The 25,315-nt window shown below is 40.0% G+C and overlaps 2 protein-coding genes across 7 annotated transcripts in view; both read right to left on the reverse strand.

The window, feature by feature from the left end:
- Window positions 1–216: 216 nt before the first annotated feature.
- CLK4 (CDC like kinase 4) lies at window positions 217–10,765 on the reverse strand. Of its 4 annotated transcripts, none has more exons than XM_071443274.1 (14): window positions 10,616–10,760; window positions 8,676–8,735; window positions 7,913–8,070; window positions 6,655–6,880; window positions 5,392–5,482; window positions 4,937–5,003; window positions 3,559–3,675; window positions 3,298–3,464; window positions 3,098–3,192; window positions 2,622–2,751; window positions 2,236–2,318; window positions 1,669–1,748; window positions 655–742; window positions 217–572 (listed from the first exon to the last, which is right to left on the reverse strand). In XM_071443274.1, exons 2-14 carry the CDS (start codon window positions 8,727–8,729, stop codon window positions 435–437), a joined length of 1,494 nt encoding a protein of 497 aa, XP_071299375.1. In that variant the 5' UTR covers window positions 8,730–8,735; window positions 10,616–10,760; the 3' UTR covers window positions 217–434. The 4 variants fall into 4 exon arrangements, with proteins under 4 accessions (XP_071299375.1, XP_071299378.1, XP_071299377.1 ...); XM_071443277.1 differs by having other exon boundaries at window positions 10,609–10,744; XM_071443276.1 differs by lacking the exon at window positions 8,676–8,735 and having other exon boundaries at window positions 10,616–10,765.
- A 4,846-nt stretch (window positions 10,766–15,611) lies between these two features.
- The window catches only part of RASGEF1C (RasGEF domain family member 1C), a 72,037-nt gene continuing 62,333 nt past the window's right edge, over window positions 15,612–25,315 (reverse strand). For all 3 annotated transcript variants that reach the window (XM_071443272.1, XM_071443273.1, XM_071443271.1), the window contains 2 exons: window positions 23,687–23,759; window positions 15,612–23,290 (listed from right to left, as the gene is read on the reverse strand). In XM_071443272.1, the coding sequence (XP_071299373.1) occupies window positions 23,266–23,290; window positions 23,687–23,759 (98 nt within the window). In that variant the 3' untranslated portion in view covers window positions 15,612–23,265. The remainder of the gene's footprint in view (window positions 23,291–23,686; window positions 23,760–25,315) is intronic.

The following is a 25,315-nucleotide window of genomic DNA, read 5'->3' on the forward strand; positions in this document are numbered from 1 at the left end:
CAAAAGCCATCCTAGTTAGGATATACACTGTTTCCAACCGTGTTTCAACACGCCATCGAACTGTTACACACAGCATAACTGGGTGGATCTTTTCATCAAGACTGACAAAAGGGAAGTTTTAGGGAAAGTTTCCAGAACTCCTTCAGCTACCTCAGACTCCCCACCTACAGCCAGAGGGTCCACTAGCATCATCTGTAAAAGGAGAGTGGCGCAGGCTTTCAAAAATGAAAATTACTTTTATTTTTCACTTTGATACTCATAAGACTACAACTGCTCAACAAGGTAAACATAACAGTTATACAAAACATATGTAATTATTTACAGACTTAACTGTACAAAATAATTTAAAGCTTACAAAAGTTTCATGCAACCTCTGCTGACTGACTGACACAGTCTAGGAAATCTCCTTGAAGAAGCATAGAAGATCTTTGAGTTTATTTATTTAATGGATCAAAAAAAGGATGCTGCAAGGCTTCATCAAGAGTAATTCTTTTGGCTGGGTCATATTCCAGCATTCTGCGAACAAGGTCAAACAGACTTTGATGATCTGTGTCTTGGCAATGCATGAATTCCTGAAAGAAAAAAGCAGGAGGTATTTTAGAGAGAGCTTTCCCAACTGCAGTCTAGCAGAGCAATAAAAATGCTGTCTCCTACCTTGAGAGGCTTACAGCGTCTCCTGACATAGCGGCCCGCAGAGCTGTGCTCGTCCCAGTCCAACTGGTCATGGTGAAAATAATGTTTTCTGCAGGGCAAGGGGAGTAACAGCAAGTTGGTGTCAGTGCACACAGCAAGCAGATGCTTTTCCAAGAAGCTTTAAAACACCATTAAGTGCTCCTGCATGTATCTCTGCATCTGGGAGCTAGCATTTTTTTAATGTGCATTGATTCACAGAGATCTGCTGGGCTTTTATTATTGCTGGACAATAATTAGAATACAGTAGCTGGTTTTTTAATTACTTGAATCTATTGCAATTGCTGCTATCCAAGCTTTTTCCTGGTTTTCAAAATGCACTATAATCAACTGGACAACCATAACAAACATATACATTATCCAACCCAGAGTTACTGGAATTCTACTTTAACATGAGTTACAGAATTATCTACATGAGCTGGCAAGAGGACAGCTTATGTAAGAAACAAAACAGACAATCAACTCCCAGGACCTCTAAACTTTGGACATAGAGGGCTCAGGGGAGAAGCCTGTGCTGGCTGCTTCTCCTTGCCCTGGGAGTGAGAAACTCCTGCTGCATGGAGTTATCTTTGAGGAAGAGAGAAAGATCACTGAAGCACATGTCTGAGAGATAGGGAGGGGCAGTAGAAGAGGATGTCAGCTGTATTAGCAAGCAAGGACCCTCTTCTTCCTTGCAGTAATTATTGTGATGACAACATGTTCTTCATTCTGAGAGTTTAAAGAAAAATTTATATCTCATACTGTTGTGGTGACCATACCAAATTTTGCTTTAAAGAGTTAGAAATATCCATACTCAAGTTACAGTTCAAGAGGCTGACAATTCATACTAAAATCAGAAAAGAGGACTACTGTCAAATAATTAAGGTTGCCTATGAATCTCTGTTCATCTGCAAGAACTCATAGCTTACAATGGAAACTTTACAATTTCTCTTGTAAGAGAAAATATTAGGGAACTTACCACTTCTACAATGAACATACCTGGATTTCTTGATCATGTGAGTGGGCAGAGGCCCCAGTATTCTTTCCATCATTGCCAGGTGTTCTTTACTATCATGAGTCTGTGTGGAAAAAGCAATGAAAGCACTTAGCACATTTTTCTCCTCTGAGCCACTTGGTAACAACAATCAAACCGCAAACAAGTTTTTGCCAGAGCACTGTCACAATATCTTTAAACTTTGCCACTTGCAATTATTAAAAACAGATTATGCAATGTAGATTATATAACACTTTCCACAGTGAGGATGACCCTTGACCAACAGTTCATAAACCAAGTATTGTCCAAGTGTTTTCTTTACTTTTAATTCCAGCAGTAACATGTCAGTCTTCTTCACTCAAAATGCCAGAAAAGATCATCTTAGATACTCTGAAGGAGATATCAAAGATGTAACATTTTCCTGTATGGATGCTGATTTTTCAATCTCATCTATATAATCCTTAAAAGCCCATGGGGGAGGGAGGGGGGGTTCTGCCTTTTACTCAGTTAAGTGCATGTCATTAAAGATTAAAATCAGTAGTCAGTAAGAAACACATTCTATTTAAGCTTACCTGAAACACTGTAAATCCCAGGTAATATTCAATCAGAATACAACCAATACTCCACACATCACATGGCTGAGACCATCCCAGTGCTGCAAAAAAGGCAAAGTTTGTTTTACTTTTTAGTATATTCTCAAAATGCGTATCCCACAAAGCACACGTCCAGTTTCCACACATTCACTGATGCCCAACCCATTCCCCATGCCCCCCTCAAGCCCTGCTGCTTGTTTCTGGTTTCAGAGTATTTCTTTTACTGTTTACTCTCAGTAATTTTACCCCCACCACCTGAGAGATGACTGAGTACCAGAACCATGAACAACTACTTCGGTTTATGAAGTAAAGACATCTGAATGAACTGCAAAGAACTTTCAGAAGGTTTAAGAGTCTTTACTGACCTAAAATAACCTCAGGAGCTCTATAATGTCGTGTAGACACTAATGTGCTGTGATGCTCATCATCAAAAGTCGCACTTCCAAAATCAACAACCTTGATGTCTGTGTTTTTTAAAGTGCGTTCATCTCGTTTCTGCAAGAAACCAAGGTGCTGTTAATACTTTTCAAAAGCATGCTTAGGCAAAAGGCATCATCACATCATCTTCAAAGTACCAGCTAGCATAAAATGTGTAACAAAACACTTCCTCCAAATACTTTAATTCCTGTGCAGCTCAATGCTCCAAGAAAGAAGAACGAATAACAAAGTGATTTAATCTCAATACCCAAAACAGCTGAGTAAAGACCATTCACAGTAACAAGAGTTCTTTTCCTCTTTTGTTATAACCTTAAGTTACTTGTTATCTCCTTTTTTTTTTAAGAGAAGTTTCAATGAAGACAGAAGTGCAACTCAAGTTGGGAGAAACAAAGAACAAACTTACCATTTTGGCATTGTACTTCACTATGTAATCAGACTCCACAAACAAGATATTTTCAGGTTTTAAATCTGTGTGAGTTAGTTTATTATGGTGTAGAACTACAAGAAAAAAGAGAACAGTATTCCATAATTTACACATTAAATTCCTAAAGGAGAAACCAAAACACACCCATATATTTGAAAGGAGTATTGAAATTTACTTACAGTTGATAGACTGGCAAATTTGATAGGCCATGTTTCTAATGTCATTAATATGAAATGGCAGAAAGCTGTTTTCCTTAATAAAGTCATAAGTACTGAGCCCCAGGAGCTCAAAAACAATACAGACATGGCCATGGTGATCAAACCACTCCAGCATCTGGACACAGCGGCTTAAAGGAGAAAAAAGAGAACAAATGAAAAACTATTGAATAAATCACCTTCCTCAAATCCTTGGTATGCTGACTACTCAAATCTCATACTTACAAGTTGCTGCTTGGATCCATGTTGTTCAAGTGCTCCAACACCTGTATTTCTGAACGGGCTGCCTCCCGGTACCGACCAACATTTTTCACTATTTTAACTGCTACATGCATTCCTCTCCTTGGAAAGAAAGGAAAGCATAGCAAACTGAATCAATTATTCTTAAATACCCACAACCCCAAAGCAGCTTGATTTTAATAAAAGAAACACAGGAAGATTAAAGGTCATGGAGAATTATGAGCTGGATTAGGGGAATTTGATTTAAGCATGCTGCACTCAACCAGGACAGGTTTTATAAAAAAAAAAGTAATCCTGATCTTTCCTTTCTCAAATACTTATAGTACATGCTTTATTAATGACTTCTCAGTGTTATCATCTCATCTGAAGCAGAATAAACATTAGGAATCTGCCAGCAGAATGATTAAAGAATTAACAAAGTTTTCATTTGAACAAAAATACAACACAAATTTGATGGTTTTTTTTTTCCCTGCAACTTGCTCAACTTGTGCTGGCTCTTTTCCAGTGTTCTTATGGAATCAGGGGAATTGAGTAATTTCTGAAGTTTGGGTTATGAGCAGTTTATACCAGTGAAAACTGCCCTGCACTGAATGCCTGCATGCATTCAGACTGTAAGGCTGTTACTTGAATGGAACACAGACACAGCTCCTTCTGTCCCATTTGCTCTTAGACAACTTTTGTCTCTGCAGAGCTCTTTGAATTCTAACAACTTCAGAACACTCTCTGCCCTCACAACATGACCTCAAACTCCAGAACAGACTTCACTTATGAAATGACAGAATGAACAAACCAAAGGTAGAGGAGAAAGTACTAAAACCATGTCATAGAACTGCTGATATAAAACATACAGTTAAAATAGTTGAGTTCTAACAACTGCTAGAACATACAGAATTAATGGAAATACAGTTAAGTTTCTTCTCTTTCACCAGACATGTCCCCCACATGGAAGCAATAATTTAATTTAAAAAGCACTCCATACTAGGTTACTGTTGATTAAAAAAACTTTAAAGGATAATTTTGATTATGAAAACTGAGGATAGCAATTTACAGCTCAAGCAATTCCAAGCAACTGCTTTCCAGAAACTGCTTCCACTAAGAGCCAAAAGTACTTTCTCAGTATGTCACTGTACCACCTTTAAAAGTCTCCCAAACTAGTTCTGCACTCTTCAGCTGCTCTCACCTTCTCCAGTTACAGCAGCAGTACTTAATAGAAACAGAAAAATGAAAGAAAACAGAGTTCTCAATCATTAAAAAGGGCATTTGGGCTGCAACCTTCTCTTAAATAAAACACCCTCGAGCTTTAATTTCTGATCTAAGTATATTTTATCATGAGATCCACTGATAAAGATAACCCAACACTTACATATCATGATCTATGCACTCCACTACTTTTCCAAAAGCTCCTTCTCCTAAAGTCGCAACAATTTCATCTAAAAAGAACAAAGATAAGTTAGAATTATACAACTACTTAAAGGAGAATGAACATATTAATGTAGATTTTAAAATGTGCCATTACAAAAGCATAATTACTTTAAATTTCAGCATCAAAATGCATTATTTTATTGGACAGGAGTCATGAAAACAGTTAGCCAAAAAACTATCTCTTGTTCTAATCTCAAGTTCATTTACTAATTGGAACTTTTTGAACACAGTATTTAAATTCTACAGAAAAGAAGATATGCAAAAAAACAAAAAAGCACAAAAAAAAACAGAACAAAAAGAGCAATGAGATTTCTTTAGCCCCCCTCCTCTGACATACTATTCTAAACAGATTTTTTTCTGAAAAGTTTTTTAAAAGTGTTGAAAAATGTTCTATACATCTTGCTCTTAGAACGTCTCCACTTTCACAGATCAGGTGACCCTCCTCATCATCCTCTACACTCCTGGATCTTTTCCTTCGGTGACTCTTCTGGGAACGGCACCAAGATCGTCCAGCCAATCAATATATCAGAGTGAATTCAGGGCAGAATACGCAATTCATTCAGCGGGGAGATATTCAGGCATTCAGTTACACACCAGGCCACGAACAGTTGGCAGGAGCAATTTCAAATTCAGTCCCCAGAAATTCACAGGGCACAGTTTATGTTACAGAAGAAAAACATGGCAAGGAACAGATTTTCAGATAAATACTTAAAGTGATACAAGCAACAGAAAAAAAAAACAACACAATTTTGTCTCTCAAACAGTGGCTTAATTGAAGACAGATTAAGACTGCAACACTGCTATTTCTAATTCTTGGCTAGCAAATAGCAGAAACCAGTATTTATGTACATACCTAAGCTCTCAGTCAGGTGAAATGTTTCTATTCTTAAAACATCCACTCATGTAAACAATTTTACTTCCCTCATGTTTAGAGAGGGGAGAAAAATTACTCTGAAGTCCTTAATTTGCATTTTATTATCTAATACACCTTGCTGTTCTACTGCAGAAAAGTGGTATAAAACACCTGGAAGTGTAGATGCATCAGTGGGCATCATGACAATCATGAGAAATTCAGAGAGTGCACCTTCAAAGAAGGCAAGCAGCAAACTTATCCCATCTCATAAAACATTAGGTGCCATTAGCTGGGCACAGGGCTTATCAAAGCTTTCTGGAATTAGGTGTAAAATTGTTCAAATCCTTTTACCAGACATGCACGTTCATACTTTCAATTCATGTTAAAAAGGCATGTCATCTCAATTGCTTTTAGCAATAGGGTGGATAGCATCTCACAATCTACCTGAAAAAACAGAGTTCACTATGCTGCAGAGCTAAGTGACAACTGTACTTTAAAAGAGGACAGCTGCCTGTCTTCAATTTCAAGATAACATTTTTCAGATCAACCCCAGTGATTTTGACTACCAACCACCTACATTCCCAGTGTACAGCTAGTATGATGATCCCACCCCCACCCAACAACGATCCGAGAATCTCAACTAACAACATATTCACATGCTCCACAAACAGACTCAAATAAATACAAATCCTTTTGCAATAACGTATTCCTTAAAGTACCGTGGATCAGGAATTGCAGCTCTAGCACTCATTTAAGAAGTCTATTACCACTAATTCATGAATAATAAAGTTAAAAATTACTCATACCGAATGCGATTGGTGACTGGAGCAATGATGTCTCTTATGCTTCCTTTTATGACTACTTTTCCTGCTCCGACCAGAGGATTTGCTATAGTGATGATGGTGACTCTTTTCATAGTCTCTGTGATAATGCCTGTGGTCATACACTTCACAGAAGTCATTTCTGTATTCCTCAACATATCTCCGGTCATGATGGTCTCTTTCATTTATGGCTCTATCGTCCAAATAATGACTGAAAATATATTTTAAGTGAATGTTCTCCACTTCAAAAACTTGAGGTTCCAACAAGATAAGTGACCTGAACTGAGTTACACAGTATCTGTCTTTACAGCACAAATGTTTTTTAATTGACTCCCTCCCCAAAAATGGTGGAGCTTTTGACGTTACTTTATTCGGAATTTAACAACATTGTCAGTCTCAAATACATGGCAGCCATCCACATGAACAATGTACAATCTGACCACAGTTTGCATAGTAAGAAACTCAGACTTAAAAAGGAGAAACACTTCCTAAAATTTACTTCAACTTCATTACAACCTTAAAAGTCACATGACAAACCACCTTCAATACAGAAATCATCCCTTCTATGCTTTCAAAGCTCCAGGTTTAAATAAAACCTAGAGACTGAGAGAAGTAGCATCGTTCTAAGTGCTCTGCAACCAACATTAAAACCTCAGAGGATCTGGAACGAGGATCTTTTGCACAGAAAACAGACCATTAAGAAAGCTGCTGAGGCACAGAGTTCCCTGACTGCTGTACGCCTACTCCTTCCAGCATTTTAATAAGCATGGGTATGAGCTTTAAAAAGAATTCCATTGGATCTTTTCAAGGGAAAAAAACCAAGACAAAACAGAAAATACATCTTTCCAGTGAAAGCAGTGTGGGAGAAAACACAAATCACTTGCAAATTAGTAAGAGAGATTCATACTTACCACTGTACTAAACGATTAAACAAACCTTCTCCTCCTTTTGTTCACATTAAATTAAAAGGCATCCTTTTCACTTGAAATTTAATACTGATTGTATTCAATACCAATATTTAACTGACACATCTGAGACAAACTAGTAACATTTACTTGCTTTTATCCAACAATTTCTATTTAATGGTTCAGGTGCTGTGTTAACAACTACCTATCAGGCTTGTCTTAAGTGAGCCAAACCATAAGGAACTGACAACTCTGGACATTCAAAAACTCCTACCCTGAAAACACACTTATTTAGACATGGTAAGAAACATTTGCACTACTCAGTTCAGAGGTTATACCTTTCTGAAACCCGACTGGGTTTATAGTGCTTGCTCTCCTGGCCACTGCTGTGGGACCTCTTTCTGCGCTTGCGGCTGCTGCTGTGCTTCCTCTGATCCCAGCTCCTCCTGTCGTCCCACTCAGGACAATGAGACTGCTTTGAATGCCTCATCTCCCACTGCAAAATACAATAATAATAATAATTCTAAAAAATCAACAAACACACATGTAGGTACAAGTTAACAATGGCAGTTTGATCAAGTATGACAGAACTAAAAAGGCCCATTTGTCCTCAGCTCCCTCCCCCCATTATTTCGGTTTGGCGAGCAGACCCAGCTCCCTCATCCCAACACTAACACTGTTATGAAACACAAATCAAGATTAAATAGGCCAACTCATCCTCATTTAATAGCTTCAAACATGTCATTAAAGCCTGTTTTAAATGAACTCTCAAGTGACTAAGCACAATAGTATCCTTAAAGAGCCTCCTGTAGGAAGAAACCTTCCTCTCCAAACATCCTCTAACAAGAAAAGCTGGATTTAGATCTTCCTACTGAATTGTAAAGTTACTACAGAAAATCAAGAATCAGTCTAAAAACTTCTCTCACTAAACTATTTACAGAACACCAGGACACAGTCACTTTTAGCATCAACCACTGTGAACTCTGATGGATTAACACAACTTTAGAGCACCTGGAGCCAAGTCACAACTTTTGCACCCTATTAGCATGCAGGACTGTGGGTGTTCTACAGTTCAGCTGATTTGCCAAAGACAAAACCCACCAGCTTCTGTTGCTGGATGTTAGGTGCAGGAATTCTTTGTTCAAACAGGTACATGCACAACTGAAAAAAAAAAAAAAGGCAAAGTAAAACACGGCTGTAGAATTAAAGAATGTAACAAAACCAACTGTTATTTTTTTTACTCATCTGCAGCAGGAGTTTTTTGAAAGTGAGAATAACCTTCTATGTCTATTCCAGTATAGTCCAAAGAATGAATTCATAGAAGATAATAAAAAGTTTCTGCAGTAAGCAGTGACAGTGAGAACAGTAGTTTAGAGACAATGACAGCAATAGAGTAGAAAAATCATGACTGTAAATCATGTGTAAATTGTGCAAATCTGTGTAAATTTACAGAGAACAATGCCTCTATACAAAGAGAAGGCATTAAGTCGGAAACTCCTAGAACATGCAAATGACGGGCCAATTCTGAAAAAAAGGTTTTTTTGATACTTTCAGAAGATCCGTGAAAAGCTGATAATTAAAAAAAAAAAAACAACCATAAAACGACAGACATCTGCAACAATGTTTTTAAAAATCAAAAACATATTAACAAACTTTGCAAAACAAGTGCCTTGTACACATTTTAGGTGCGGCATGATTCACAAAAATCTTACTCACTTGTGAGTGTCTAATAAAAACAAAAAATACTAATGTAGCAAATGACTAACAAAACCACCTGAAAAATTTAAACCGACTTGGTGTTTTAATTCACGTGCTTTAATTTCCTCTCTTCTTACACAGCTCCAAAGCTATTTTCCTGTATTTTCACCTTACATAATTCAGGTTCTGAAGCACACTCAGGTTTCAGTTACTCTTGAGGTGCAGAGCTCTAAACAAATAAACTCAGTTACGGATGAACTGAAAATTCTACTTATGGTTGCTTGGGATTTTTCTTTCCCTACTTGGAGGAAGGCAGGCTGCAGAAAAGCTCTGTAATTAACAACTATCTAAATAAAATCACCATTAAATCGTCCTGCAGAGCAGGGCTTGGGGGCAGGGATGGATATTTGACACAGGAAGCTGGAGAAAATGCTTGAAGACTAACTGCTGCTTAACTACAATCAAATGCATGTAGCTTTAGTGAAATTAAGACAAAAATTACAAATTTTGTCCCTAAAGGAGCCAAGTACACTTAAATGAGGAGGAAATTGCCAGAATCGCTCTGAGTCCATTTTACGCTAGAAGCCACCTTAAAATTTTTTAACTACGGTGCTCTATATGATTTTATGCGTCGAAGAACTTCACTTATGTAATACTGACAGCTGCCACGAACATATGCATTCCTGTAGCATGTGGAACTAATCCATATCGCAGGCAGTTTTCACTCCCACATTTTGCCATAAGGCTGCTCAGGCAGGAGCCATTCCCCTTTCGAACAGACCCATGCACATCAGGGCCACGAAAGCCCCGCGGTAAGGTAAGCTGCCTACACAGCACTTTCTAAATGCCTCTCCTCAAAATCTTGGCAGGCGGAGGAGGTCAAAGGCTTTTTCCCTCGGGATGGCCAAAGTCCGGCACAGCAGATCCTGGAGGGGACACCCGCCGCCCCAAGCCAGGGCACCGAGCCCGTTTCCAGGCCACCTTCCCCGGGAGGTCTCCGGGGCCAGCGGGGGAGGAAGGGCCGGTCCCCGCCGCCACCTGGGCGGGCGCCAGGCACGGCCGGGCCGGGAGAGCCCAGCTCCGCCCGCCCCAGCCCTCCGCACCTCCGCAGAGACCCCGGCAGAGCTGCTGTGCCGAGAATCCTCCTCCCACCTCAACCCTCCTGAAGTAGCGCCTGATGCGCCCCGCGCCGCGGAGACAACGCAAGCAGCTCTCCCACCCCACCCCCCACCCTGCCTCCCCTCCGTTTTCCCCGCTGCTTAGCCCCCCCCTGGAAACAGAAAGGACAGGGGAAAGAAACGAAGGTGAAAAGAGAACGAAGAAGGGCGGCCCTCACCACTTACAACTGGAACAGAAAGCGAGCGAGCTTCGTGTCCGCCCTGCGCGCACAGACAAAATGGCGGCTGCGAGCGCGGAGAAGCTGCTTCCTCCTTCTCCCTCGTTCTCGCGGCGTGTGTGCGCTCTGACGTCAGACGCACGGCGTAAGGGCCGGCAGGGCGGGAGACCCAGGAGCGCCTCCGCCCCTGAGGCGGTGCCACCGCCATGGCGGCAGCTGTGAGGGGCGCGGGGCGGTGTTCCTGCTGTCCTGTGCCACACCGTCCCACACGCTGGGCATCTTTGCCCAAATCGTCACGGCTTTGTAAGCCATCCTCATGGAGGAGTTCAAGCATGGAGGGCGAGTTCAGAGGCAACTCCAGATTTCCTCTCCTCATCAAACGCGTGTAGTAGTGCAGAAATCACCAATTAGCCCCAACCGCCAATTAATTCCTTCTAATGAACTCGCTAAACGCAGCGTTTAAGCAGTTTGATGATCCCGCAGTTAGGCCTGGCTTCAGGCTCACAGTTCTCTGTGGGGACCGTTTCTGTGTAAAAACGGTAAAAACCCAATAAAATATTTTATGTGCTGGAGCCTGCGGGCCGGCAGTGTCCCCTCGGCCGTGACTCAGTGCGGAGCCCGTGGGGGATGTGGGATGGCGGATCCCGCTGAGTCACGGCCGGGCAGGTCAAACCCCGCGTCCCGGGCCTGAGGGAGCGCGGGGTTAGTGCTGGACTGCACCGGGAAACTCGGCATCACCAACCCCTCCTGCCCTCAGCCAGGCACAATGCAATAAACCCAAAGAGATTGTTGCAAAGTAAAGAAAAGCACACCCCAAAATAGGGAAAAGTCGAACTGAAAGGCAAGCTTCAGATTTAGGTGCTCACCATTGGGGAAAATAGCAATGTTGAGGTGAACTGAAAATTCTACGTATGGTGGCTTAGGATTTTTTTTCTTTCCCTACTTGAAGGAATATAGCAGTCTGGGGAAAATAGCAATCTCTGAAGGTTAATGGGTAAATTGAAAAATTCCTGGATTTATTGGCACTTTCCCAGAATAATTTTAGCAAGTGTTACCTCTAATACAACAAGGTTTTGCAGCTGAAGCAAAATCCAGAATAGCTAAAGTATCATTTACTTAGAATTTAATGAGTGCTGTTGTCCTTTTAATGTTAGTCCCAAATAACATTAGTAAATTGTTCTAAAATAAGAGCATTTGTGGTTTTAAAATTGTCATTTAAATTCATTTGCCAACAAGAGTAAGATAACAATTTAAACCTGGTTTGCACTAGAGTGGAAATCCTGTTCCTCTTCTTGGGTTTTTTTCTTGTTTATTTCTTTTTTTTTTTTAAGAAGAGAAACTAAGATTCAGAGCACTGACACCTGTTATTGCCCTCTGTGTTTTTAAAAATCTTTTAACCTCATAATTCATGTTGTATACCAAATCTGTTAATGCCAAATATGGCTTTGGTGCCATTGCTTCACTGTTTGTCATTTTGCACCTAAATGATTGGTTATTATTTATAAAAAACTAGTAATATCTGCCAAGCATTAAGAGTTTTCCCAAGATCCACTGATATTGTTTGAGGAATTCTCTCAGACTGCAAGCAGCTGAAAAAAGATAGAAGCATGAAATTAAATTTACAGGGAGTGAACATGCACCTGTGAAGGGGCAGAAAATATCCATGTACCTGACATTAGCCAACAGTACCGCATAATTACAATTTTTCTCTAATTTCTTAATCCAAGAGGTGTGTCTAGGAAGATCATCTGGACTTTATGGAAAGTTTCTTGCTGGAAGGCTGATGACAAACCAGTGGCTGGTATTCCTGGCAGGGCAGAGAAGACAGGATCTGCCTTTCTTGCCTTGCTGCCTCTTCTAAGTTTTTACTGGGTTTTACCTTTGCTAATTTCATCTTCCCTTATATGTGGATGACAGGGCCTCTAACAGGGTGTAGCAGTTCAGGGACAATTTTGGGAAATCACATTTAGCGGGAAAAAAGGAAATGAATGCAGAAGACTCTCAGAACTGACTTCCTTTGGAAGCAGGAAAATTTTGGATCTAGGATATTTTGGTTCTCTCCTGTTAGGAATAAGGATCTTCAGCCTGGAATAGAAAAGGTAGAAATAACTATTGTGCATTGTGAAAACAGAATGAATGGGAGCTGTAAAATTTTACTGGTTTCAGTCAGAGGCTTTCAGGTGACAGTTGAAAGAAGAATAAACCTATCAGAAGTGAATAATTGGACCTTTTTGAAGAAGAAAAGCAGTGTATAAACGTTAAACCACCTTCATATCAAACATACATAAAGAAATTTCCCTCTGAAGTAAAATCCTTACAGTGGATTTATAGAATGTAGCCTCTCTAGACAGATTGCAAAGCAGTTTCTGCTCCTGCTCTATGTGCTGAACAAAGCACTTTCAAAACCACCTCTGCAGACCTTCAAAAGAAAAGCAGGATTAGAAGAAGTTAATTTTCCTTCCTGTTCAGGAGGTGGCAGTGGAGACACAGCAGTGGAGCAATGTCAGCTGGAATTTGGGTGGGGTCTCAGAGAAGGATAAAGTCAAGAGAAATTTGCTGCCCGTCACCAGGCTAGGTAGCACAAAGTGACAGTCCCTCTAGAAATGGCCATTTTTAAGTCAGGGATGAGGTGAAGAACAGTGAAGAATCAAACTAGAAAAATTCAGTCTTCACAAAGCTCAGGAAATTCATTTGAGTGCAGTTACAGCCAGTTCTGCTGTCAGCCCTTATGGTATTTACTTTTGTTGATGTGAGAGATATCCTTCTTTAATTAGACTTGCAATGCCAAATGTGTGCACAGCTTGTGGAGTGAGCAACACACAATGCAACTATGTTTTAGATTGCTCTGTACAGCAGAGTACATGACAATTCAGTGTTACTGTGCTGCTGGGACACATTTGTGAGTGTATGAAAAGATACATTCAAACCATTTGCTTCAAAATGCAATTTTGTAAGGTTCCTCTTTCAAATGTCTTGCCACAGGAGGTGATCCATCCTCACAGCAGCTCTTCAGGAGATATAGATCTTATCGAGTTTTCTCATTGTTTGGATACAAAATTTAAAGCAAGGGTTGTCTGCCTTCCCCAAAGCCTCAGAAAAACTCAGAGGCAGAGCCAAAAGTTCCTGACTTTCAGTACTTCCAGTGCTGTGCTTGCTTTCTTTTAATTACAGATGTATTGGTTTTGTTTTTCCTCCCTCTGGTCTCAGAGGGTGGCTGATTAGGATTTGTTCTTTGCCTTTAGTTGTTTATGGATTTCTGCAGTTCCATGGTTTGATTTTTACATTGAGAGAGAGATTTTCTTAGGTTCCCCCAACTGTGTGGGAGCAGCTCTATCATTGCTTGGGAGCTCAGGGACAGAGTAATGACAATACTGTCTCTTTATAAGGGACTGAACTGAATGGGGAAAGAAAAACCACCACGAGAATTTCTAAGGTACATTTCAGGCAAAAATATATTATTCATTTCACAAATCACTGTAACTACTGATCAAGGGAGCCAGTGTCCCAGATTGTTGTGGCATATGTAAATTCAAAGAGATAATAAGAGCTTGGATGTGTGGATCAGCAGAAAGGCAAAGTGAGAACCCACTGACAGTTGCAATTCCATTCCATGAGAGTTTATTTTTATAAAGGAAAATTTTAAAATAGATTAAAAAAAAATTAATATTATGCAGTAGAATAGAAAAAATGCAAATATACTCACCAGATGAAGAAGAACAAGGTATGGTTATGGCTTAGGGACACATTTTCCTTCTTTAGGAGTTATTAGAATTTTTCTTAGAAAGGCAGTGACCCAGAAACTTTGTGTGAGTGTGGGCACCTTTGTTCATTCCCATGTGCACTGGGGAGAAGTTGTGGCCAGGTAATACCTGAGCTGTGGCCAGTGGCAGACTGGAATGGGCTGTGCTACCCTGAGCATGTCCTGAGGTGAGGGAGACGGGGACACCCTGGCAGCTCACCCTGAGCAGGGAGTGTTCCCTGCAGAGGGCAGGCTGGGTTTTACAGGGCAGGCTTTGGTGATACAGGGACCAGCTGGGCTCACCTTGGGCTGAGCTGAGCTGATCCACTCCCTTTAACTGAAAAGCTCACAGGGGTGGTTGAAACTTGGACTTCTCTCACTCTCTGTGGCACAGCTGGGCCTCCTGAGGATTGAAATGTTTTAGCCTAACAGAGAATTAGGGGCTTCACATGGGGAAGCTTGGATAAGCCACAATTTACAGGAAATTCAGCCAGATGACTCAACAGTTCCTTTTGGCAAGAGGAGCTCTGGCACTGTGAGTAAGATCTCTGCTGAGGAAGGAGGTTGCACATCCATGCTGCAGGCTTTGGAGCCAGTGCCACCACTCCCATCCAGCCGTTCGCCCTTGGTGACAGCAGGCAGGACCAGCTGTGCTGAGCAGCAGTTACTCACAGAACCATCGTGGTGCAGGTGCCAAATGAGACATCAAGGGAACTCCACCACTTCTGTCTACACAAGTTTCACCGCCGAGCCTCTTTCTTCTTTATTTAAAAGGATTTTAAGCTGCTTGAACCAATGATGTGTCTTGCTGTACATTGTTACTGAAACGGGCCCCTCATTTCAGTAGTACCTCTCAGTTTATTATTTGCATTGCCATCAGCAAAACAAATATTAAAAGAAAGCATCTAAACATCAGTTATGCCACAGAGTTTTATAGAAACAAACTAAAAATACTCAGACCCAGTCTCAGCTTTTTCCTCCTATTATTATGAAGTTTCCATTCTACAACTCCTGTTTGGGAAAATACTTTGTTATGGGAACAGTGAATCTGTCTCCTTTCCTTGCAGTGCACATGCTTGAACTGCATGTGTGAGGATAAAGAGAGAAACAGTTAAGTGGAAACGAGAAAGAGCAGAAACCACAGGTTTCTTCCTACACATATATATGGGACATCTCTTTCAAAGCAATGTGAGTTTCTTCACAGCCTATCCTGTAGAAATCTTTCCTACATATAAAACCAAAGGAAAAAATCCACACAGACAAGTATTTTTTTAATTATTATTCTTATTTGACACTCACATTACAAAATTTAGAAACCATAGACAGTTCAGGCAAACTGTTAAAACACAGTATAAATTAGGGGGGTTTAATATATAAATTCTATACATAGGTAAGTTAGCTGGAACATGACTGACAAAAGGATTTCATAACAATCTTACCACAACTGTATAAAAAGGCATGGGAGTAGGATGGGCACTATCATCATGAATGCAGGTTAAGACATTTTCCACAACAGCTATAAAGCGTAACAATGACCATGCTATTCTCGCAGTGTTTATGTGGGCTACAGGATGCATATTACCAATAACATTTTGCAAGATCTATGTACAGTCACAAAATCATAACAGCCACTTTCAAGTAACTTTACTGTTTCCTGCCTGTGCAATTAATAAAATGTTGGTATTCTGGGAATTTCTAACAAATCTACATGGTTTGAGTATTATGGATGGGTTAAAAGTTGGACTCGATGATTTTAAAGGTCCTTTCCAACTTAATGATTCTACAATTTTATGATTCTATGGTAGAGAGATTTCAATTTGACCTGAAAATGCTGATCACAACATGAATTTTTTAATTTAATGAAAAAGATACAGGAAAAGTACAGTTCCTCATTGCTATCACTCACATGATTAATACATACCACTCTTTTAAGTCATATTTGTTTCTTAGCTTGATTATTTTTAAAACCTAAAGTGATAATTTAGTTCCCATTTATCTAAGCACAGCTGTAAAAAGGACTAACACCAGAAGAAATGTAAAACTAAAATTTGGATATCTTTTTGGGTAATTCTTTGAAAGGACATGCTTCCCAGGTAGCCCTGGGCCTGTCATGCAACCTTTGAATTTCTCAGTCTGAAAATAAAGATAGTTCTGCTTACCCATTTTTACTCTGTGCTTTTAGTCCGTGACTAAATAGTATCATTCTAATAGTTTTAAATACTATGTTCTTGGAGTTTAGTTAAGATGGTTGATATTCACTCTTAAAATCCAATCTTTCACCTTTATAAGCTGATGAATGCTAAGAGTTCTGGAAGCCAGGGGATAATTTGTTTTCCATCTATGTTGTCTACTAGTAATGATGTTTTTACAGACAACCTCCTAAGGGAAGTACTTGTACCTTTGTAAGAATCAGACTTTGAACCACTTGAATTTAATAGCTCTGCATGTGCATCTTTCACTAAGTTTTAATAATTTGGACAATGATATTGGAACAACTCCTAGTTCAAGGCAAGGACAGACAGTAAGTGATAACCCAGCTTGGGCTGCTAAAGAAAGACAGATGATGTCAATAGCCTAAACTACAGCCCCCATTTTCTCTATTCTGTTTGCCCACAGACCAATCTTCAGAAACCCATCATATATTCATTTCAAAAAGACTGGAATTTTTGAAGCATAATTCAATAATGAAAGCGGTGATGTAGTACTGACCAGTAATAGCTCACTGAGGAAGTTATGTTGCTCTGAAAGGTAGCTGGAATATGTCATTTTCTGTTCAAAATTCCATCAGATGGAGCTTTGCACCTTTTAGAAAGAAGGTTCCTTTACAAACATTTAACTTGCAGGACTCCTGAGCTCTGCACTCCTAAGTCTTCTGCATTCTAGGAGGCCTGGGAACATTGCTACACTGCAATATTAATCTGGGTTGGCAGTTTTAAGGCCATGGGGATGAAAAGAGAGAAGGATTCTTATTCTGTTATGACAGATCTGGAGTATGAATACAGAGCCTTTGTATGGCAGAGAGCTAGAAAAATGTTCCTTTGGCATTTTGTAAGAGCTGTTTATGGAGCAAAATACCACTTCTGTGGAGGGAAGGGCATCAAGGGAGGAGTGAGCAGTCCAAGCCACTCTGAATTTACAGCACTCCAGCCTGTGCTGGCCACAGAGCAGGGCAGGGAGCTCAGCAGGAGTGACTCTTTCTTAGCTTCTTCCTGCAGCTGAGGCTGCTGCCTGAGTTTGTGTCTTGCACCCGTGCAGAGTGTATGAAACACCAGCCATACAAGCTATCTGCTCCCTAGCTACACTGGCATAATGTAACAATGCAGGATGTGATGCCTTGTGTGGGCATTAGCTTTAGTGTACTTAGTCTTTTTTGCCTATCTGAAAATATGCAGAAAGAATTGTAAAAGAAATCAATACTAACCAGATTAAACTTCAGATCTGTTCCATCTAAAAACTGGTAACTGGTTCAGCTGTTACACAGAGGAGGGAGCAGTGGTTTCAGGGGAAGGGACACATTCTAGCCAATATTAAAACAAAATTATTGGTAATATTTTCTGCACCAGTATTTCACTATTCTCTCCTGCCTTTGCCTGCCTAGCTGCCACTAACAAAACAGAAGATATTTTGTTCCATTCTGCCACCATGCAGTGGAATATGAAAGTTAACAACCATCAAAGTATTTTTCATAATTTTAAAAATACTTATTTTTCTTAGACCTTAAAACCTCTGTCAACTAAGTAACAAATTCTTCACTGTTTTAAGTCCACTAGAGAAAACTTTTAGTTCAAAGAATTTTCTCGTAATCATTCTGTTGGGTGGGTAAGGAAGTATTTTGGTAATCATTCTGTTGGGTGGGTAAGGAAGGCTTTGCCTCAGGTGAACTTCCAAGAACTTTCTCTCCATCAAAAGGGGCATGTCCCAGAAAAGCAGAGTGCAGGCTCAGCTGTGAATGTGCACTGACCTTCGAGATCATCCCCTGGGGGTGCCTGTGCTGCCATCCCGAGAGCTGCGCACCCACACTTCAGGAATGCCCTGCACCACCTACAGAGGGAATTCCACTCCACAGGTGATGTTAGAAAGGACAAAAGAAAGGACAGCTTTGGCCCACAGTCAAGTCTCTGAGCAGTAACAAGGGGGCTTTTCCTTGTTTCTTTGTCACTCCCTAACCCCATTCTGCAACTACAACAATGGAAATAATCAGTTCACAGTCAAAGGGGGTTTAATTTCCAATGAAAGAATAATTTGAGACAGTATGGCTAATTTCTACCAGTATAAAAAGAGAAAAAGGTTCTTAAAGCCAGAAAGCCAAAAAGTAAAATTTTGCTCTCAGACATGAATTAATTCATTGGATCAGATTTAGTCCTTGAATTTGCTGCTGAAAGTTCAACAATGTCAAAGAAAACTTTTGCTAAGGCTGGACTTTCACCCTGTTAAGTGCATCTCCCCTCTGAGAGTTGCACCTGGCACAGAGACTACACCAGCTGGCAATACAGTTTAATACCTATGAATAACTAAAAACTGTACTCCAGTTAATAATTGCAGGGCTGCTCCAAAGCTCATCAGAATTAATTGGAGTTTTTCCTCTGGCACATAGCTGTGCTTGGAATCAGTCTCATTCCATGGAACACAGTCATTGCTAGGCCAGAGACTGTTAACTATGTAACATTTTTACATTGATATGCATAACTATTTTTTCTACTAATATGTCTTTTCAGTTGATAATTCCAATAGCATGTTCAGTGATCTGAGCTCAGTTCTAAACTGGATTTAAAGTCATGTGCAAACCAGTGCTCATGTGCTTAAAAAAAAAGGTGCATTATACTATTGCAATAAAACATGATGAAATAACCAAGATATTAGGAAGGGACAGGCTTAATTTTGAGTGATTATCTTATCACCACTGACCACATCATAAGGTGTTCTTGAGCTCAGAAAAATATCTCTACATTTAAATTGTTTCTTATTTGAAGTGCTTTAGCAGCTGTCCACACTTTTTTAAAGTGACACCTCAGCAGAAGCTGTGATTGCAGTTTGCTCTATCCACATGGGGAGCTCCCAGAGATGTACAACAGGATTGTGTTCATGTCCTAAGAGGGGGAACAATGACAGTCTAATCAGGGTGCTCTGGGGCACAGGATGCTTGAGTGCTTGACTCATTTCGAGTTTCTGTCCTGAAAATTTAGTTGTGCCCAGCTGCCCTATATCCATGCACCTTTAATTTGGTAATGTGATCAGTGTGAATGTGAAATTGAGGGCAACACTGTACAATTAAGTGTCTTTCAAAAGGCATTGAGCAAGTTCATCTACTGACTTCACACAAACTGAAGGCACACAATTCCCTCCTTGCTTTCCACTGAGCTTTATACCCATCCTTGCATTGCAGGATGGCACACACAACAAATGGAAAAATGGGACTTTTGCTACCATTCTGATTACACTGGAGGAGGTGCAGAAGTGATTTCGTGTATTTGGGTCTTTAAAGATACTGCTGTATACCAGAAACTAAGTTAATGCTTCTGCAAGACTGTGTCATATTCACATCTTGCCAGCTTAGGTGTTTGACACCAACAGAGCAGACTTACAGGTCTAGCTTTGCCCTGTTCTCTGTGTAGCATTAGTTCAAGCAGCTGCCAGGGAGTGAATCCACTCAAAGAAGCAGAATTAGAAAGCCACAACATTACTACAAGTAACTTGTCTAGATGTTTGTCTAATGACTGCACACCTTAGAGTGGTTTAGTGCTTAGTGGGAAGTGATCCTTTCAGCATGGCAGGAGTTCTTTATGCCTCTATAGCAATAAAAATAGATTACTAGACATGTATATGGTCTCATTTTCATGTAATATTAAGACATTTTTAGAAGAAATTTATTGCCCAAGTTGTCATTCTTTGTTTTCAGCTGTACTGGTGCTTGTTGGTGAAGCACGGCTCTAACGCCCTCCTGCCAGGAGCTGTTTACCCTGGTTAGGCCACAGATCGATTAGAAATGCAACTGACAGCTGCAACTTAAGGCTTGCATTGTTTCTGTTTAAATAGGATTCAGCTACAAAATTCTGTGAAGACGAGCTATGTCTCCTGAAGTCCGTTTTTTAAAAGCACTGTCTTCTCATTTTAAGTTGTTTTGCACTCTCATCTCCAAGTCATTTTGCAAAGAGCAGTGAATGTCTCTGGAGATCAAACACTACAGATTAATGTGCCATGCACCTCTACAAAGCAATAATTGCTTCACTATTCCCCAAGAGATGAGGATGTTTAGCACCTCTGAAAAAAGACCTTTTAAATGTCTGACTACATAAAGGCTTAAGAATAATTTAGTGCTTCTGACAGTCCCACTAAGCCCTTAATACCCACCTAGATCTGACCTTTATGCTTCCATTTTAAGCACTGAGGTCTGAAAGTTTTGGACTACAAAAGTGATTTAGTTTGCAACATTGATAAACTTTAGGAGATCTAATTTAACCTGTACTTGCAAAATTGCCCAAATTCATGGAAGGTGCCCCAAAAATATAAGGAATTATAATGAGAAATCATATTTTAATTAATTGTCATGGTTTTTAATCTCACCTGTACCAACCTCTAGTGGCTCATTAGAAAAGGAGTGAGGATTTAAATTTTAAAAAGCAGGTTTTAAGAAAGGGCCCATCCACCTGCATTGGGTTTCAGATAAGCAAAACCCCCATATTTCCACTGTGAAGTCACACTGTGCCTAATAAAGATATGCAGATAGTAAAAAAAAATGACCATTTAGGAAACACATTTAAACATTAGCATTGTTGTAGATACATTTATGGTTATTGCTCTGGATTAATCTGAAATTTAACAGGTTTTTAATGGCTTCATTTTGGAAATGGTTCTGCCTGAAGGAACAGCTATGTGTATAGTTCCTCTGTATAGCTCTTAGCTCATGTACAAAAATTAACAAACAGCAGATTCACAGTATCAGCAGAGCAGTCATCATTCCATAGCTGCAATGATGCTGTACCACCCTTACATCCTTAGTTCTTCCATACAAAGCTGGAATAAACACTTTAGAGTTTTATGTCCCCCCATCTGAATTCATCTGCTGATCTACAGGAAAAGGAGACCTGAAGTTCAGCCTCAAGCCCTGTTTGCAAATCCAGAAGAATCCATCCTGCTCAGCTCAGCAAGCCCAAGTGGATTCAGTGAGCCAGACTGGGCTCCCTCAGGCCACAGCCCAGCACAGAACTGCTCTGCAGACCCATCCAGCCTGGAGTGCACCACACAGAGCATTCCCAGGCTGCTGCCCTCAAACTCCAGCCTGCCCATGTCCCCAGGTCAGCAGCTCACTCAGGCATGGACAACTTTGAGCCTGGCAGAGGGCAGGAACAGTTCCAGTTTTCTGGCTGAATAGGCCAACACAGCCAGGTTTTGTGATTACCCTAATTTTTCAAAACACCACAGCCACTTGGAATCTCTCTGTGCTGAAATAAAATTATTACTGATTTCAAAGAAAGGGTTACATCCTTCTGTTGTAGGGAGAGAAGGACTGGAACATCTGAAAAGGTAGCACCAAGTCAGTAATAAAAATGCAAAGTTCAGTATGATGTGGCATTGAGGTTTCATTTAAGCTTTTTGAGATATTTTCTGGGGCAGTTAGGAACATTCCTTCCACACACAAACAATAAGTCTACTGTTAGGGCTTAGTTTTGAATCTAATATAGTTCATTATCATTTAATATACCTATTACAGTAGCACCTTGATTATTGTACAGCTTTAAACACAAGACATTGTCCCTATTTCATGTTATCTGTAAGGAAACTGTGAACTTTACATCCTAAAAGTAAAAAAGACAAAAATTGTTATCTGCTCATGAATGACAAATTCTTTAGTGCATTCATTCCAGTCTGAAACCCTTTGTCTTCTTAAAGCATACCATGTAGTTCCTAAGTTCAGAGCAATTAACCCCCATCCTCCAAAGTATCATGTTACAAAATAAACAGTACTGTGTCAATTGGAACCCCATAGAAATGGTAATGCAGTACCTTTTTTCTTTGAGTGTGATAAAACCCCTTAAAAGATGCAACTCAGCATCAATAAATTTAGGGAATACACTACATACATTAAATAGAGGTAAGTTGAGTCCAGAGTCATTTGCTTCTTCATTCAACCTCAGAAGTGGTGGGGATGTCTTCAAGCAGCACCATCAACCCTCAGTACCCTCCTTAGACCGGCCCAGATTCACAGTAAGGAAAGCAACAACCGCGGTGGGAAGATGAACTGAGCAAGAGTCACACTCCAGGCTGTTCTGTAAAAATCCACGGGGTCAGGACAATGTTCCCATGCTGACGTGGCCTATATGTGACAGACGTGTGTGTGAGCAGTGTCAGTCCTCATCCCTGCAAGCTCCAACCTGCAGCAGTCAGTGCTTTGTTCAACAAGGCTGGGGGACTGCTGATGCAAGGTTAAGTTCTTTTTTTTCTTTATTCAGCAATTAACCAGATTGCTGTTGTCTGTCTTTGATTTAATTTTACAATCCTCAAAGGTTTAAAGAACTGCTGTCTGAAGCACCTGCTTCTGAAATACTCTTGTGTATTTTTGCTTTCCATTCTTATACTTTTCCATTCTCTGTTGCAGTACCATGATTCTCCCTGCTCCTGGTTTTCTTGTATTTTCCTTCAGAGGCAAAATTACAGTGATCCTGATGCAGTTTGGGCACAGCCACAAATAGTCTGTCCTTCCTCTCTCTATCTCATAGTTAGAAAAGCATCATTGTGCACACAGTTCTGTTGATTTCAGTGGATGAATCCAGTTCATCCATCATGTTAGGCAGTCAGAAAAACCCAACAAAAAACTCAAACAAAATAAATTGTCTAAATCCCAAACAGGCATCTTTGGAATCAGTAGTGCAAAATGTTTGCGGATTTCTTTTCCTTGACCTACTGCAATAATCTCTCAATCTTCAAGTCTTTCCTAAAATAGTGGATCTGTAAAAGTAAAACATAAGGACAATTAAAAAAAAAAAAGCAAATGTAAAGGTTTGGGTTGTTTTAATCACTGTCTTCATATTCTTATTTATGTCAAACCATTTCACATCTCTTAGAAGAGTTCTAAACTGTTGGAAGATCCAGTTGACCTGGGGCATTCTTCATCTGTATCAGGCTTGTGCATGGGTACAGGAAGCTGAGGGTATTCTTTACAGGGAGGATAATTTGAGATTAAAATGAGCTTTTATCAGCGCAGCCTTAGCTGTGCAAATTAGTTTTAAATGGAAGAGACCTCTCTCAGGGGTAACAGCTTAAACACCTGGACTTCACAAGCTTTGATAGCAGAGCAGCTGTTTGGAGGTATTTTAGAAATGAACTGATAAAATGAGAGGTTACCTTAAGGATTTCCACCTGTCTTTTTCTGTCTGGTTCTCTGGACTTTCACTTTCATAGGAAGCCAGATACAAACCTGGAAACAGTAAATATGTGTTATTTCCAATAGCATCAGTAACCCACATCCCTCTGCATTGCTGTACACATAGAAAGAGAAACTGTAGAACTTCATGGTCCCTCAGGTAGCTGGTGATCAGTGGGACACTGATGTTTAGGTCACATGTCTACCTTGGAAAGCTGTTAGTTAATTTTGATGGAACAGTAAAGGAGCCCAGAGTTAAAATATGTTAGCCTGACCTTCTCATGACAATATTAATGGTTGAAATGTCTCTGGTTTTGCAGACAGAGATCTGGGCCCATTTCCTCCATCACAGCACTGCTACTCAAGAGTTATATGAACTTTAAAAATGACACAGTGAGAGCTGACACCTAAACACATAAGCTTTTAAAAACTAAGGGTATTCTCATCACATAACACAACTTTATGTTCCTCAATCTTTTTAAAGTTTTTTAAAAGCTTATGGGAACATGGTATCTTAAATGTATACACAATACTGTCAAGGTAAGACTGAGTTGCAGAAACCAGAGAAAGAATGCAGTGGAAGAAAATAAATCTGTTCTTTTGTTGCCCCTGCAACTCCTTACACTGTAGGATGTATTTTATGACACCAAAATGAGTCTATATTGTAGAGTCCCCTCTGCAAAAGCTGGCAGTGCAATAATATCTCACTGTCTTCACAGAATCACAGGCTGTAATTTGTGTTCACACACATTTCCTCATTTGACTGTTTCATGATGCTTTTTTCTTTACTGCTGGAACCATCTCACCATTCAAGTCTGTGCTACAAATGCATTGTATTTTAATATTCAAGTGTTGACCATTCCTCCACATAGTGACAAGCACAGTTCAGCTGCATTTCACATGCCACTGCTGAATCCTTCTCAGTTCTCTTCCCACCTTTCATTCAGGGCATTTCTTTCTGCTCTGCACTGCCCCTGGGCAAAGGGGGAGGTTTCCTGTGGCTTCTGCAAAGGGCATTTCACAAAAGCAGCATGAATATAGGGGAGGACATGAGGGAGAAAATCTGCATACAGTTAGTGGGTTGAGGTCACTCTTTTTTTAGTCCAGTAGTCTGAAAACCCTGACTTTCATTTTCTGTCCCTTTAGAGCCTAAATCAAGAAAAAAATGCCTGCATTTTATCTCCTTTTGATACATATTAGTTTAATCATACTAATTATTGTATTTTGGCAGTCATTCTTAAGATTTAGGCAAGATTTTAGAAACAGTACTTTGCTTTCTGAAGTAGTCTATAAAATAAAAGCTGTCTGGTCTGATTACCTTGGATTAGTACAGAAAGCTGCCTATAGAATGAAGAAGAAATAAACCCACCACCAGAATAGCTTCTGGGAAGGTTGCTGCAGACAATTCTGTGCATGACAATGTATAGAGAGGCAGCTGACACAAACCAGTATGAAGTGACACATACTGACATGCTGGATACCAAACTCACGAGGACAGAAAAGTACCAGAAGACAAGAGAAATAATTTCAGAACAGGGTTTTCATAGCTACAGCTGAAATGAATAGAAAAGATTTTCTTAAAAATTCTTTTCTGTACATAACATGTCATT

This window comes from Agelaius tricolor, unplaced genomic scaffold (assembly GCF_023055355.1).
Source record: "Agelaius tricolor isolate 1412-34295 unplaced genomic scaffold, bAgeTri1.0.p SCAF_18, whole genome shotgun sequence".
NCBI lineage: Eukaryota > Metazoa > Chordata > Aves > Passeriformes > Icteridae > Agelaius > Agelaius tricolor.